The sequence below is a fragment of the Colias croceus genome, chromosome 28 (assembly GCF_905220415.1).
Source record: "Colias croceus chromosome 28, ilColCroc2.1".
NCBI classification, from domain to species: Eukaryota; Metazoa; Arthropoda; class Insecta; order Lepidoptera; family Pieridae; genus Colias; species Colias croceus.
Window position 1 is genome coordinate 3,456,316 of NC_059564.1, and position 15,828 is coordinate 3,472,143.

At 36.1% G+C, this 15,828-nt stretch overlaps 1 protein-coding gene across 2 annotated transcripts in view; it reads left to right on the forward strand.

The window, feature by feature from the left end:
* LOC123704230 overlaps positions 1–11,097 on the forward strand; it is an 87,026-nt gene extending 75,929 nt beyond the window's left edge. For both annotated transcript variants that reach the window (XM_045652541.1, XM_045652542.1), the window contains 8 exons: positions 2,775–2,928; positions 3,213–3,826; positions 4,263–4,672; positions 5,562–5,722; positions 7,236–7,448; positions 8,525–8,618; positions 8,983–9,910; positions 10,311–11,097. In XM_045652541.1, coding sequence (XP_045508497.1) covers positions 2,775–2,928; positions 3,213–3,826; positions 4,263–4,672; positions 5,562–5,722; positions 7,236–7,448; positions 8,525–8,618; positions 8,983–9,910; positions 10,311–10,464 — 2,728 coding nt within the window. In that variant the 3' untranslated portion in view covers positions 10,465–11,097. The remainder of the gene's footprint in view (positions 1–2,774; positions 2,929–3,212; positions 3,827–4,262; positions 4,673–5,561; positions 5,723–7,235; positions 7,449–8,524; positions 8,619–8,982; positions 9,911–10,310) is intronic.
* The last annotated feature ends 4,731 nt before the right edge of the window (positions 11,098–15,828 follow it).

Genomic DNA, 15,828 nt, shown 5'->3' on the forward strand with positions numbered 1-15,828 from the left:
GTGTAGTTGTTGAAGACTGGCGTGGTAATCTCACTGTCACTGCACTGTACTCTCCACCAAAACATAATTTAAAAAAAGAAGATTATATCCGCTTCTTCAGATCATTAGGACCCAGATTCATTGCAGGTGGGGACTACAACTCCAAGAATACTCTCTGGGGATCACGCTTAACCACTCCGAAAGGAAGACAGCTCCAGGCAGCCTTAAATGATCTTCAATTAGAAACGGTGTCTACCGGTGAACCAACTTACTGGCCAACAGACCCAAGAAAAATTCCAGATCTGGTAGACTTCTGTGTTATAAAGGGCATCCCATTAAATAACTGTAAATGCAAATCCTCTCTAGATCTGTCATCAGACCACAGTGTAGTACTAGTAGAAATATCTGAAAAAATTATTAGAACTGAACCTGCGACACGTCTGCATGGTAAAAATACTGATTGGGATATGTTTCGCAGAAGTGTAGAGTCCTGCATAAACCTCAAGCTATCGCTGAAAACCCAAGAAGACATAGAACAAGGTGTAGAACATTTTAATTACTGTGTTCAGAATGCAGCCTGGAGCAGCACTCCTGCTTCCAAAAGGTGTGACAAAGTGGACTGTCCAATGCCCATTCGCGAGCTGTTAGCGGAGAAGCGAAGAGCGCGTAAACTGTGGCAGCAAACCAGATACCCAAATGACAAAACACGTCTTAATAACATATCAGCCAAGCTCAAAAAACTTCTTCAAACTGCACGAGACGACGATATCGAAAGCCGCTTGCGTAATCTGGACGCCAAGGCTTCAAGTGACTATTCGCTCTGGAAAACCGTAAAGAAGATAAAAAGACCCATCAGTCACAAGCACCCTATTCGGAAAAAAGACGGCACATGGGCAAAGAGTGATCCAGAGAAGGGAGAAACCTTTGCGTCTCATCTAAAGGAAGTCTTTGTTCCAAATCCTTGCCAAAAAATTATGTCAACCGATATGAAGAATCGCCTTAAAAGCATTGATGATCCCTACCAGCTTGATCTCCCATTAAAGAAAATAAAAAAAGGTGAACTTATAGCGGTTATAAAAACTCTGAAACAGAATAAAGCTCCTGGATATGACCTTATAACTGTAAAAATGCTGAAAGAACTACCAGACTCAGCTTTAATATTTTTGACTCAGTTGTTCAACTGTATAATATCGAGAGGCATTTTCCCACGGCAATGGAAAGTGGCACAGGTCATAATGATCCTGAAACCTGGTAAGGCCCCAGAAGAAGTGTCTTCTTACAGGCCGATAAGCTTGCTTCCTATTCTTTCCAAAGTAATCGAGATTCTTTACTTGAAAAGGTTGAACTTCGTAATAGAAGAAAACAAAATCATACCGGACCACCAATTCGGATTCAGACAAAAACATGGAACCACAGAACAAATCCACCGACTGGTAGAAAAAATTCACGAAGCTTACGAGGCCAAAAAATACTGCAGTGCAGTGTTTCTTGATATATCACAGGCTTTTGATAGAGTTTGGCATCAGGGCCTGCTATATAAAATAAAAACTAAATTACCAACTAATCACTTCATATTTCTCAAGTCCTATCTAGAGGACAGACACTTCCAAGTAAGGCAAGGAGAATACGTAACGACCCTTCACAAAGCTCATGCCGGAGTTCCCCAAGGAAGTGTACTCGGTCCTACACTGTACCTGCTATTTACAGCTGACTTGCCCATGACAGATGGCGTGGTAATTGGAACTTTTGCTGACGACACTGCAGCCCTAGCAATCCACGAAAATCCAGTACAAGCTAGTGCAAACCTCCAAGTCTGTCTTGATAAAATTACTGAATGGTTATCAACCTGGCGAATTAAAGCCAATGAAAAGAAGTCTGTACAGGTAACATTTGCGACTCGTTACGGCTCGTGCTCACAAGTGTCTCTCAATGGAGTACCTATTCCTCAGGCTGATGGCGCGAAATACCTTGGCGTCTATCTGGATCGCAGACTCACATGGAGAACACATATTTTTACTAAACGTAAAGCCCTTGGCATTCAACTGAGAAAAATGTACTGGCTCCTCAACAAAAAATCCAAACTCTCGTTGGAAAATAAATTACTTTTGTACAAAAGCATCATTAAACCAATCTGGACCTATGGAATCCAGTTATGGGGAACTGCTTCCAACTCCAATATCGAAATCCTGCAAAGATTTCAATCGAAAATGCTTAGACTAGTCACAAACGCTCCTTGGTATGTTACAAACCAACAGTTACACCACGATCTTAAAATTCGAACAGTGAAAGACGAAATCAAGCACTCTATGAGCTCCTACAGAAAAAGACTTGATGAACATCCGAATTCTTTGGCCATGGATTTAATGAAAAACGACACAAAATTCCAAAGACTAAAAAGAAAAGCTCCCATAGATTTATAAAAAAAAAAAAAAAAAAAAAAAAAAAAAAAAAAAAAAAAATAATAATAATACGGCTGGCATCACTGGATCGCCTGCCCTACAAGTCTCAATCCATTCATAACCAAGTGCTGAATGTTCTTGAACAGATTGCATTTATACAAAAAAAAAAAAAAAAAAAAAAAAAAAAAAAAAAAAAAAAAAAAAAATGTCCGTCTCCTGGTTCTAAGCCTTAGAAATAGTGTAACTAATATGACTTTCTTTTATTTATATAGACTACGAACAAAATAGGTTGTCTTGTTTTTAGAATTTATATGCTATCTGTGTAATCTATTAAGAGTATTCTTAACGTTAAATCTTTCTTGATTACATTCATAAATTGTATTAATATCTCCACAGGTTCACGCTAACATCGGTCCGACACCCGTACCCCCGCTACGTGGGCTTCGCCCGTCGCCGCATCGGCAGGGGCGGCCGGGTGATATTGGACCGGGTTAAAACACCGCTCGACTCGCTGTGGCCCGACCTCCCCGTGCCAGAGACGAGGGTTGAGGTATATAATATATTAATTAACGTATTAGGTAGTTAATTAGGATAAATATTGAAAATATTGAACCCTTTACCATCTAACGTAAAACCATCTTATCTTATCAGAATGATTACCGCGTATTATAAATGTATTTTTTACTGAAGGTACATAAATAAAATACAGATTGATATAAACGTTTATTCTATTAAATAAACATATATACAAGATCTTATTGACAGTCAACAATTGATACATATAATTTAATTTATTTTACATAATATCTAACTACAATATTTTTCAATTTCCAGGAGGACCTCGAGAATCAAAGGCTGCGAAGTCCAAAGGTGATAAGTCGTGACTACCACACGGGCGGAAAGCACCCGTGGAGACACGCGTTCCGAAAACACCTCGCCGCAAACCCCCACCTGTGGACCGACGTCCCTAGAGAAACGTTCGACGACATGAAAATAGACCTGCAAGACGTGAAAATCGACGTCGACGACGCCGACAGTGTCAAAATGGACGTTGACAGCGTCAAAGTCGAAGTTGACAGCGTCAAAGTGGACTGTGACAGCGTCAAAATGGACGTGGACAGTGTCAAAATTGATGTTGACAGTGTCAAAATGGATGATGACGGTGTTAAAGTGTATGATGATGGTGTTAAAGTGTATGATGACACTGCTAAAGTGTATGATGACAATTTTAAAGTGTATGATGACAGTGCTAAAGTCGATATCGACAGTGCGAATAGTGATGTGCGCAGTGTGAGCGCACGGACGATAGATAGTGTTGTGCAGGACAATCTCAAACGGGTGATGAGGAAACGGGCGTGGAGTTGTAGTACGGACTACGACTCGGATGAAAGTTTGCATCCCGTCGAGAAGGAGTTTGAGAGTTTCATCAGCGAGGTGCAGGAGAAATGGTGAGTTTTTTCTTTATTTGTAATGGATATATGGCAAAAATATACATAGTGGAACCCTTTAAGTATGTAAGATTATTAAATCAATTGTAATTTTGAAGATAGACAGGTGCATTTGATAAATTTTGAATTGAACGTGTTTGGTGCACCATTATTCTTAAATAATCATAAATTTTGATTGATAAAAGAATACACAAACTTATAAGAAAAATTAACTCAATATTATTTTCAAATGTATTTGTCAATATTGCAGTCGAAAGAATGCAAAAAAAGAACTAGCAATATGCATTTATTTACGAAATAGCAAATTATTGATAGTTTAAAATAATGTTCTTATTAACTATCCGATATTATTTTAATATTTTATAAACAGTAGTAAAGTAATAGATAATTAATTTATATTTTTAGTCTACAATATATTTTAAATTATTCTTTCCAGGCTTCATTTCCGACCGAAAACACCGCCCCCCTCACCGCCCGCCACAGAAAAAACGGACGATCTATTTCCCATAGCTCTAGACACGCCTATATCTGTCGAACTAACGTTAGAACCACCTACAGGCGGTCTAGATACATTCACCACCTCAGAATTCACTCTAGGCGACCTATATGGAGATATAAATCCAGATATAGACAACAGCGGAAGTCTAGACATCAGCAATGAAGACCTACTAACCGAAAACTTAGGACTAACGGAAGCCCAAGTCGAGAGCATTCTATCCGAGACGGATCTCAAAGCGCTAGCCGACGTCGATTTGACTAAAGACGACAAGAAAATGGCTATCACTGATGATTTGTTGGAGGAGTTGGTTAAAGATGAGGACGGGAAGGATTCTTTTTTATGTCAAGGTATTTTTTTTTGTGTCTATTTATCTATATGTATGTTTATTAATTTTTATTATATTTGTTATTATACAATTTTCTTAATGTTCTGGTTCCACGTACATTCCTATGTTTTTTATTTATATGTATGATATTTATAAGGTGTAATATTTGTTTATTTTATTAATATTATTTCTATTCTTCTATATTTCGGTCTGTAGCTGTACTTGAAACAATGGGGGCCACTGAAAATCAGTGCTGTGCTGTTGATGGCACAGCTTAATTAGTTGGTCCCCTTTTTGCTAAAGGTGCTGCCACACTTTTGTCTTTTTCTTTGTTTTGTATGTTTACTTTCTTTTATTAATTATATCTGTTGTTGGCTTTTGGAAAAATAAATTATTATTTCTTTCTTCTTTATTTATTAAATTTATTGACTGGCCGGTTGGCTTGGTCGGTAGTGGCCCTGCCTTCCAAGCCAGAGGTCGTGGGTTCGATCCCCAACCGGGGCAAATATTTGTGTGATGAACATAGATGTTTGCTCTGTGTCTGGGTGTTAATTATCTATATAAGTATTTATTTAATATTATATATGTTTGTTTATCAGCCATCTGGTTTCCATAACACAAGCGAAAGCTTAGTATGGGATCAGATCGTGCCGTGTGTGAAAATTGTCCCAAAATATTTATTTTATTTATTGAAGTGAAACTTCTTTACGGGGATGAAAAAAAAATTGTGTAACATTTTTTCGTTACGCACCATCTTCTTATGCCTACCACGCGTGATTCGACGTATTTCTGTAAAGTTGCGTATAGTAAATTATTTTTTGAAAAATAAAGTCACAAAGAAGTTTCACTTCTTACGTGTGTACACTAACTAGTACACGCACACATTTTATTTTATTTTTCTTTCTTTCAAGGCCAGAGCGTATACGGGCGGATCGTCTCTGGCAAACGCACGAGGGCCGAAGCGTTCGGTTCGACGTGCGTGCGCGTGGCGGCCGCGGGTAGGGAGCCGATATATGTGGACACGATACCGACGCCCGAAATTAAAAAAGACACCGCTAATGTTGTTAAAAAGGTAATTGCTTTAATATCTCTTTTTTTATGTAATTCAAAAAAACTGGTTTAACGTTTTTGCATGCTGTGTTTGCCAGTAAATGTTTGTTACATAAACCGTGTTTATTTTTTTGTGTATCTAAACTTTTGTATGTAAAAATGTAAACAAACGTTGGTAAACCAATAAATAAGTAAATAAATTTACGCAGGTAATTTGTTTAGTCTTATATTTAAACTCAAACTCAAACATTTATTTATTCAATTAGACTTCTTCTAGAATAACTTTTGTATCGTCATTACCATAGAAATCTAAATAACAAGACACTAGAAGTCGTAAGCGCGCGTGACATTGTCGCCGCTCAGGTGGTAACCATACCACAGTGCGTTCGTCGCTGTTCAGTTGCTCTAGAGACGTGCGTGTGTAAACATGGTGTGTTTCAGCATTTCCCATTGCGGAAATACTTCCACAAGTTGTAATTATACTGATAAAGGAATAACATTTCATCGGTGAATCTTTTTTTTTAGAAATAATTCCGTTTTTCCTTAAAATTAAAGAATATTTACAAGTATTACGAGTGTCACCATAGTAATCGAAATAACAATGAATGACACAGCCGACCATTCTTATTATCACGTTTAACACAAATTTCAACCTTATTTCTATGAGTTTATGTTCAAAGTTATATCTATTGAAAATTGACAACCTCTGTTGTAGAAAACCCGAATTTTTTCGTATTGGAGCAAAAAGAAACAAAACGTCTCATATACTTAGGGGTGTTATTCTAAAATAAACCGTAAATTCGTGCGTTAGGATACATATTCAAAAGCTTAATTTAATATTTAAGTTAGTTTTCACTAAAATCAAGCTGTCCAATAAAAGGCATAGTTTACTTGTGTGTACTGTTTAGCTATCGGTTTAAATGTGTTGATTTTGGCGATAACGGTTTTCATACGAATTATGACATTATAGCACTTCTATGTGTCTTGTTATTTAGATTTCTATGGTCATTACATATTTTTACATTTACCACCGATTCGGAAGTGAAAGTGAAGTCCCATGTAAGTGGGGTAAGGGGCAGATGCATTATACATCTGTTTCACTGATCGATTTTCTTTAGGGACAAGTAGGTGATCAGCCTTCTGTGTCCTGTCAGACCGAGAATTTTTTTTTCTTCGTCTGCACCGGGAATCGAACCCAGGACCCCTCGGTGTTACGCTCACGCGTCGACCACTGTACCAAGGAGGCGGTCAAACCGAACCGATACGGAAAGCAGTATCTTATATGTGGAAATTAAAGATTTTTTAACGGACTCTAATCGCGATTTATTCATTATATTATTGAAGGCAGTGGTCAGTCTCCCCGTGACCACGCTCGCTGCAAAGTGTTCGAAACGTCGGGAAAATAAATAAATAAATCGCGTTTGGAATCTGGTTTCCATTACACAAGCTAAAGCTTAGTATGGGATCAGATCGTGCCGTGTGTGAAAATTGTCCTGAAATATTTATTATATATTCATAAATAAATAAATAAACAGGAAAAAGTACCAACATCGAAGATTATAGTCGAGGAAGTGAACGAAGTACCCGTTAAAATTGAAAAGAAGGAGGAGGAAATAGTGCAAGTGAAGGCGGCGAAGAGTCCGCTGAAGAAGCACGTGGTCGCGGCGCACAGACGCGATGTGACGATCGTCACATCGGACGCGACGCATTCGCAGTTGGTGACGGTGGCCGTGTCGGATAGTTTGAAGGTGCGTTTTTTTTATTAATCTATACTAATATTATAAAGCTGAAGAGTTTGTTTGTTTGGACGCGCTAATTTCAGGATGGTCCGATTTGAAAAATTCTTTCGGTGTTGGATAGCCCATTCATCGAGGAAGGCTATAGCCTATATATCATCACGCTAAAACAAACAGGAGCGGAGCCACGCGGGTGAAACCGCGGAGCGCAGCTAGTTACTTATAAACAGCTAAATTAATAATCACACCTCATTAAAAGTTCGTCAAAATATTTTTTTTTTGTTTTATTAAAGCATTTTGAATGTCATAAAGCCAAAATATCAGGTCGCCAAAATGTTGTATAATTTCATTGAAATTAACACCTTATTTCCTGGTAGAAATGTTAATAGTCGCAAAATTATAACGCTCATTAGTCTGCCCGATAAACGTAGGCATTGTTTTGCTTTGGACAATTTTTGAATGTGATTGTAAGTTTTATTGTTTGTTGTAAGTCAATGATAGGTTATTTAGCATTTTAGAAAAAAAAAATCTAGTTTAGTGCATACTTAATCACTACATAGTATAAAACAAAGTCGCTTTCTCTGTCCCTATTTCCCTATGTCCCTTTGTATGCTTAAATCTTTAAAACTACGCAACGGATTTTGATGCGGTTTTTTAATAGATAGAGTGATTTAAGAGGAAGGAATAATTTATTAATTTATTTAGGAATAATTATTTATTTGGTTTTAGACAAAGCGGGCGAAGCCGCGGGCGGTAAGCTAGTAATAAATAAATAACAAATAATTTATAAAGAAAATATAATAGATGGTTGTGCTTGTTTATAAATACATACTAAATTATTTCTATTTGCATAGATTTGCAAATTAATAAAGAATAGTTAATATATACTATAAAAATGAATCGCAAAATGTGTTGGTAAGCGCATAACTCGAGAACAACTGAACCGATTTCGTTAATTATTATTTTTTTATTACATTTCTTGAAGTACGAGGATGGTTCTTATGGAGAGAAAACGTAAACATGTACCACGGGCGAAGCCGGGGTGGACCGCTAGTATTATAATAAATGTTCTTTTCTACAATTTCCAGCAAGTGCGTTTGGGATCGCCGGCTACAGGCAATGTGGTCGGACTGCTGCAAAATGGACCGTTTGCTGTCACACTACCTCTGCAGAGAGATCTCGGTCAGTATTGTATTATTAGATAGTAATATTATATCAGTTTGTAAGGAATTTAATTGTAATCTGTAGAATTTATTTAATGATTAATAAATAAACAGTTTTAGTTATGTTTAATGGAAACTGTTTTTAAATTCTTTAAAATTACTACGACTTTCTACTTCTGAGTTCTGTAGTAGTCAAATGCTGTTGTTAATTTGATAGATTGGAGACCCTATTCTATTATTTACAGTGTCTGTTTAATAAAATACTTCACTGTTACTAGCACTTAAGTAGACGTGAATCTATCTGATTTGATTATTTATTTTTATATTACTATATTAAGTTTAATTATAATATAAATGTATTAATTCGTTTTATCTAATTACAGGCGCAACGAGCGTAGCGAGCGTCGCGAACGTTGTCACAGCTGGCGCCGCCGGCAAAGTGGCCAACGTCGCCAACATGGCCAACGTCAGCATGGCCAACATGGCCAACATGGCCAGCGTGAGCGTGGCCAACGTCGCCAACGTGAGCGTGGCCAACGCGCGCCGCGTGTCCGCACCGTTGGTCCAACTTGCGCCAGCCTCGTTACACAAACCACTGCAAATACACCATCCCACGGTAGTGGTGACGCCCCAACACCACGTGACCCAAAGCAAATTGAAAGTATTACACGCCCATCCGCTCACGCATACGCAGAGAACGCAATTACTAGCGCAGAACAGGCATTTATCGCCTCTACCAGCCGCTGTAGTGTCTCTAAAAGCTGCTCCGGGTTCTGTAGCGCAATTCTTCGAGATCAAAGGTGGCCAATTAGCAAAGGGGCCGCATTTGGTCAACGTACTGCGCCAACCGCAGCCGCAAGTCAAGACTAGTGTAGCCAGACTGGATATAGATAAAAAACGGCAAGTGGTCTTCGATGGGACGTTGAAAGGCAATGTGACGACAGCGACACGACCTCAACGTATTAGTTTAGATGGGAGGCAAATAGTTCGCGCGGCGTTGCCGGTCCGCACACCGCACGTACGTCATCAGATTCAAATAAAAAACCACCGCGTACAAGTGGCAACGCCGCTCCGCGCTACAGAGCCGTCGACGAGCATCACGATAGCGCAGACGAAAACCGCCTCTATTCCCTCGTCGGTAGTGGCTAATTTGATACAGAAGAATGTATTGCCAAAGGGGCAGAAAATAGCGATTTCTGGGCCTGGGGGACAAGCGTTGTCGGCTAATGTGCAAGCGATTGCGTTTACAACGGCGCAGTTGAAGGCTAGGCAGGGGAGATTGATCGCTCAGCCACGGCCTACGCCTGTTGCGTAAGTAGTTTTTGTTTTTATGTTTTGAGATATTATTTTGGTGGAGTTATAAGAGTAATTACAAATGGATTGTTGTAAAACAATTTTACTTTTTCAAAATTGTATATTACGGATATTTGAATATAATACTTGAGAAATATGTAAATATCTTAATATTAAAAAAAAAGAAATGGGTTGAAAATAGTGTATGAAGTGACAATATCAGTTTATTGAATAAAAGTTACAGTCGAATATAAAATTGAAGCTTCTGAATTTCCCTTGTTTCATGTTAATATGTTTATGTCATAAAAAAACTAATTATTAAATAAGAATAAAAGAAACATCATCATTTTTCAATAAATTTACAATTCATAAACCTATTTTATTCTATCCCCATCATAATAACATAATTTTATTCCAGTGAAATCGTGGAAGCATCGACAGCGCCCGTAGCCACGTCATCCAACGCGTCTAACATAGCAGAGACACCATTATCCACCGAGCCCGGAGACAACACAACCAACGGGGCTGTCCGCAGGCGACCCGCAGACAACCTGCCCATGGAGGTCACGTGACGAACGACTGCCAGCGACGATAGTGCGGCAAAGTGCATAAACACACAAACGGACAGTGATAGTGCCCGTCGAAAAAGTGTAAATAGTGAAAGTGCCCGGCACATAAGTGCAAATAGTGGAAATGATAGTGCCCGGCACCAAATTGCAAGTGATAGTGCCCGGCACCAAAGTGTAAATAGTGAAAGTGCAGGGCCCATGATAAAGTGTAAAAACATCGCGGAACTGATGGTCACAAGTGAGAAGGTCGCGAAGACGGAGCCACAGCCAGTGTTTAAGTGTAAGAATATAGCGGAGTTGCTTGTAACAAGTGAAAGGAGTGTGCGGAGCGATGGGCAGACGGTTAAATCCAAGAATGTACCGAATCTAGTTGTTACTAGTGAGAAAGCACATGTTAAAAGTGAGGGTAGCGGACAACCAATGCTAAAATGCAAGAATATTGCAGATTTAGTTGTGACAAGTGAAAAAGTTGCTCTGCCAAAAGTGGAGGAAGTTGGCCAACTTGTTGTGGCAAATAATGTGGCGCAACTTGTCTGCGATAGTGCGGGGAATCTTGTGTTGTGCGACACAAATGTTGGGCGATTCATTACTATTTGCAACAAGGTCACTGATAATGTCAGTTTATTGTCTATGCCTATTACAGATACACTAAAAGCTAGTGACGTTTGCAGTAAAAATGACTCGATAGATGGCGGTACACGCCCAGACAATAACATCATAGAGAATACTAGAAACCCCAATGAAATTTTGATCGATCAATCCAAAATTGAATCAAATGAAAGTACATATAATACGAGTGTAGACGGTACTGCCAACATTGAAACACTAGACATACACATGGATCAAAGTATAGATGTTGGTACCAACGTGTCTATATGTGATTCGGAGGTCAGTCAAAACCTCGACTTGGACAATATAAACCTTACAGTGACGTTGCAAGATAAAACTGATTTAGCGGAACAGAAGACAAATAATAATGAAACGGTAGCAAAGGATAATGATGACAATAGCGAGGAGACGATGCCACTTTTGGTTTTTTAGCAGGAGTATAAAATTCCGGAGTAAAATCTGGGATTTTTAAGAATTGATTGATGAATTGGTCGAGCCATAGCGTGAACTATGATTGTATAAGTAAAAAGGAATGGCTAAATTGTAAATCGCTATATTAATTATCAAAAGATTAGACATCTAAATCAAATATGTGCAAAAAGTGATTATTGAAAAATATGTGTACGAAAAAATGCTATTTGAACGTCTTAAAAGAAACTAACATATGTTTCTCATTCTTTGAGTGCTAAAATCGCATCTTAGCTTAAAATAACGCACTATTGTAAATGCATATAAACTAATTTTACTTATAAAATCATAGTTATCCAATGTCTATTATAGAGTAAAAAATAATTGATTAAAAATAGGCAATTTATTGGCTTCTCTAAAACTAAAATACATGTATTCAACCTAAATAATGTCATCATTATCCTAAGCTAAGATTTAAAACGGTCATAAAAATAGATTTTAAACGGTTAAATTGGTTTTAAAACTTGTCCATATTTATGTAAATGCACGCTTCGTAAAGTTTAAGTGGCTGTGAGATAGTTAATACGTGGAGTTTGCAATGCCAGCCGTAATACTACTTATAAATGTATAATAATATTATTATAGTTTATAAGTCGTGTTAGAGAATGTGTAGTATATATTTGTAATACGTATTTAATTAAGGGCCAATTTTTCAATCCTTGGTTAAAATTTATCCATCCAATAAAGTATTACACGAACATTTTAAAATGTCACCTGTAAACTGTCAAATACGGACAATTAGAATACATTTTTGAAATGGTAGTTTAATATGTTATTCGATGAATAAGTTTTAACCAACGATTGAAAAATCAGCCCTAAATGTATTGTATGTCCGTTTGTATATGGATGCACATACTGTGTAGTTAATGTTTAATCGACAATATATAGGTGCAATTCAGAATTTTTTTTTTTGTTTAGATGTTTTTTGGTTTTTTAATGAATCTGTCATACTTTAAAAATGTCAGTACATTGTTAGATTTGAAAATTTTTAGTAGAACATTGTGTTGGATTTTCTTTATCATGTTAAAAATTTAGGACACATTATTGGTTCAATAATATCAAGAAACAACTAAAAGTAGATCTTTTCAAAGCAATGTCAATTACTTTTTCAAGTTGTTAATGTTTTTGAAGTGAAACTTCTTTATCAGTGTTGGAAACAAATTTAGTGTAACATTTTTTTTGTTACGCGTGACATTTTTCCGTTACGCGCCATCTTTTTCTTATCCCTACCACGCGATTCTACGTATTTCTATAAAGTTGAATATAGTAAATTATTTTTTGAAAAATAAGGTCATAAAGAAGTTTCACTTCTTACGTGTGTACACTAGTACACGCACACATTTTTTTAATATAGAATTTTGGTAATAAATAATATTGTATCAAAAGTTGATTTTTTAAAGACTTTGAATATGCACCTAATAGTTAATCGTACATGGCTGGCATATGCCTCTAGGTTCTTAGCGAAAAACATTATGTAGTTTACATTTGCGCTAATATTATATATGTGAGCGTATGTAACTACTGTGTAATATGTAAAATAATTGTAAGTCTATGTATATATGTACTGGCCGGTCCAGAAGGAATTAGTGTATACCCCTGTCCGTTAGTTCTTAATGTAAACAATTTAAAAGTATCGATGTTTTAATTAAAATCGATTTAAAATATTTCGCGATTCGATTTTTTAACATTTGCAGCTGGTTCACATTGTTTTTTTAATTAAGTTAAACGAATCATTTTTATGGAATATGTATTATGTTGCACTAATGATAATGAAGGTAATTTTAAATAGGAATGTACTGCAAATAATGATAATTATGTCTACACGGGCCGTATTATGATTTCATTTCCAGACAGTTTACGCCGTGAATTGAACTGACTGGCAAATTCATATTATGATCGCAATAGCCAGCCATGGTTTTTGGTATAATATGAATTTGCCAGTCAGTTCAATTCGCGGCGTAAACTGTCTGGAAATGACGTCATAATATGGCACCAGTTAGTTCAAAATGATAGTTCGTCTAGGCATTATAATAATGGAATTTCTCTCAATATCGAAATAAAAATAAGTAAATGTTTTCGATAAATCGTATTTTACCTAAATCGCAGTAGCGTCTATGTGTAAGGTGTACTCATATTATTATTAGCTTCTTATTACTACATTAAATATGAGAACTGTACGGATTTAGTGAAAATGCGGTTTCGTAATTTCAATCGAAATATTTTATCTATATTATTCTATCTTCCATTTAAAAAAAAAACTATGTAAAATTTCAAATATAATCTGTTGACTATGACGCTAAAGTGAGAATACAGATAACTTGTATTTTTAGAAACATTTTGTAATAATATGTTTATCGAAATAATCTATTTGATTCCCGCTTACGATCTTGAACTTTTTTTTTTTAATTTACGTCGACAGCTTGATTTTTTTTAGAAAACAAAAAAAACCGATAACGAATTGACGGTACCAAAAAATGTATAATCTGTGTAATTTATATATTATCTGTAGATTAGTGGAATGTGTCTTAGAAGACATTTCACACGCGTAGATAGTGATGGAATGAATTGATACCTACCACTGCAACCTCACTATGTGTTTACTTCGGTTTTGTATCGAGTTATTATTTATTTGAGTATATTAAAGCTAAATCTTGCAATTTTAATCTGTCAAAATTTCATTAATTTGTGTCTCTAATTGACATAAATACATGAATCTTTAGCGCCATTTTTTCGCGTAAATAATAACTCGATGCACAACACCTAAAAATGTTTTGTCCGTTCAAATAATTCTCTCTAGGAGTCGATGAAAATATTAAAAAAAAAATATCGTTGTATGTAATTTAATGTAATTAAAACATTGGGGATATAAATCTAGCTATGCGAGTCGTGTTTACGCAATTGTCCTGTTGTTGCTACATTTAAAAAAAATCTCGCGAGCGAATTTTTCGTATCAGCCCGTAGCAGCTGATAGGGAAAAACACTCGCGACCAAAAAAATTTAACGGTTTTAACTATGTCTATACATGTATAATTAGTAAGTATCATATACTGTACAAAAGGCTGCAAATTTGGGAAAAAATGTAAAAAAAAAATTGGCCTCATTTTTGGGGCCGTTAACATACGCTTAGTAAAGTGGATAGGAAGACGTTTACCTCATAAGTTTCTGATTTTAGTATTAGGCTATCGTTTGCACTTTGAACGTTGCCCATAAGGGCGGGGTGTTTTTTTTCCTTTCCCTTGGGCTAGACGCAAGCGCAGCCGCGTGTTGCACTTTACTTTCTTGTAAATATTACTATTAATATTATTTTTTAATTATTAGTTTTTTTTTAAAGTTTGTCCGCGAGAGCCGCGGGGCGCGTTCAAAGTGCGAGCGGTTATAATAAAAAATTGCTGTAAATTGTTTGTAAAAATAGTCATGTTCAGAATTTCAGTGTAGTTTTGTTGATTATTTTTTTCAACCAGAAATTGCTGAAATAAAGCGAAGATTCTGTTTCAATACCTTGTTTTATTCATTTCCTTATTATCCTTAAGTACTAAGTACACATTTTTACATAATAGAATATAAATTTATAATAATAGTTCAGGATACATCGCCCATTTTTGCAAGTGACTACTATCAAGCTAATTTTCCGTTTGTAGCTTTATTTTGATGAGACGCCCAATAATTTCGTGTACGAAAGTCTCGATTGTGGTAGCTAACAGAGATAACAAGGATAAAAATTTTTGATTTAATGGTTCTCAAATATTTATTACTAACTGAATTTTTTTTTTGTTCAATCTCAAGATAATTACCTAAATTATTCGAAAAAATATTTGTCCTACAAAATCTATGGTTTGCTCAAAGAGTCCCCCTTTCCAAAGTGTATCGATAACGAGGTCATCATAAATGATTACTAACAAGCTGATTTTTTTGTTTTCACTTAGTTAATGTTTATATAATTCAACAGACATATTGTCCTACAAATTGCGTAATAAATATTTGAGAACCATCAAATCAAAAAATTTTATCCTCGTTATCTCTGTTAGCTACCACAATCGAGAGTTTCGTACACGAAATTATTCGGTGTCTCATCAAAATAAAGCTACAAACGGAAAATCAGCTTGATAGTAGTCACTTGCAAAAATGGGCGATGTATCCTGAACTATTAATAATAATAGAATGTCATGCCGATTGTCATGAATAACTTTTATATGACACTAAATTCAAATATGTAAGTACTTACGAATCGAACAGAAACATAAAAATAACTTTCTTTTTTCACTGAAATCACACCTAAGTTTGTGATAAAAA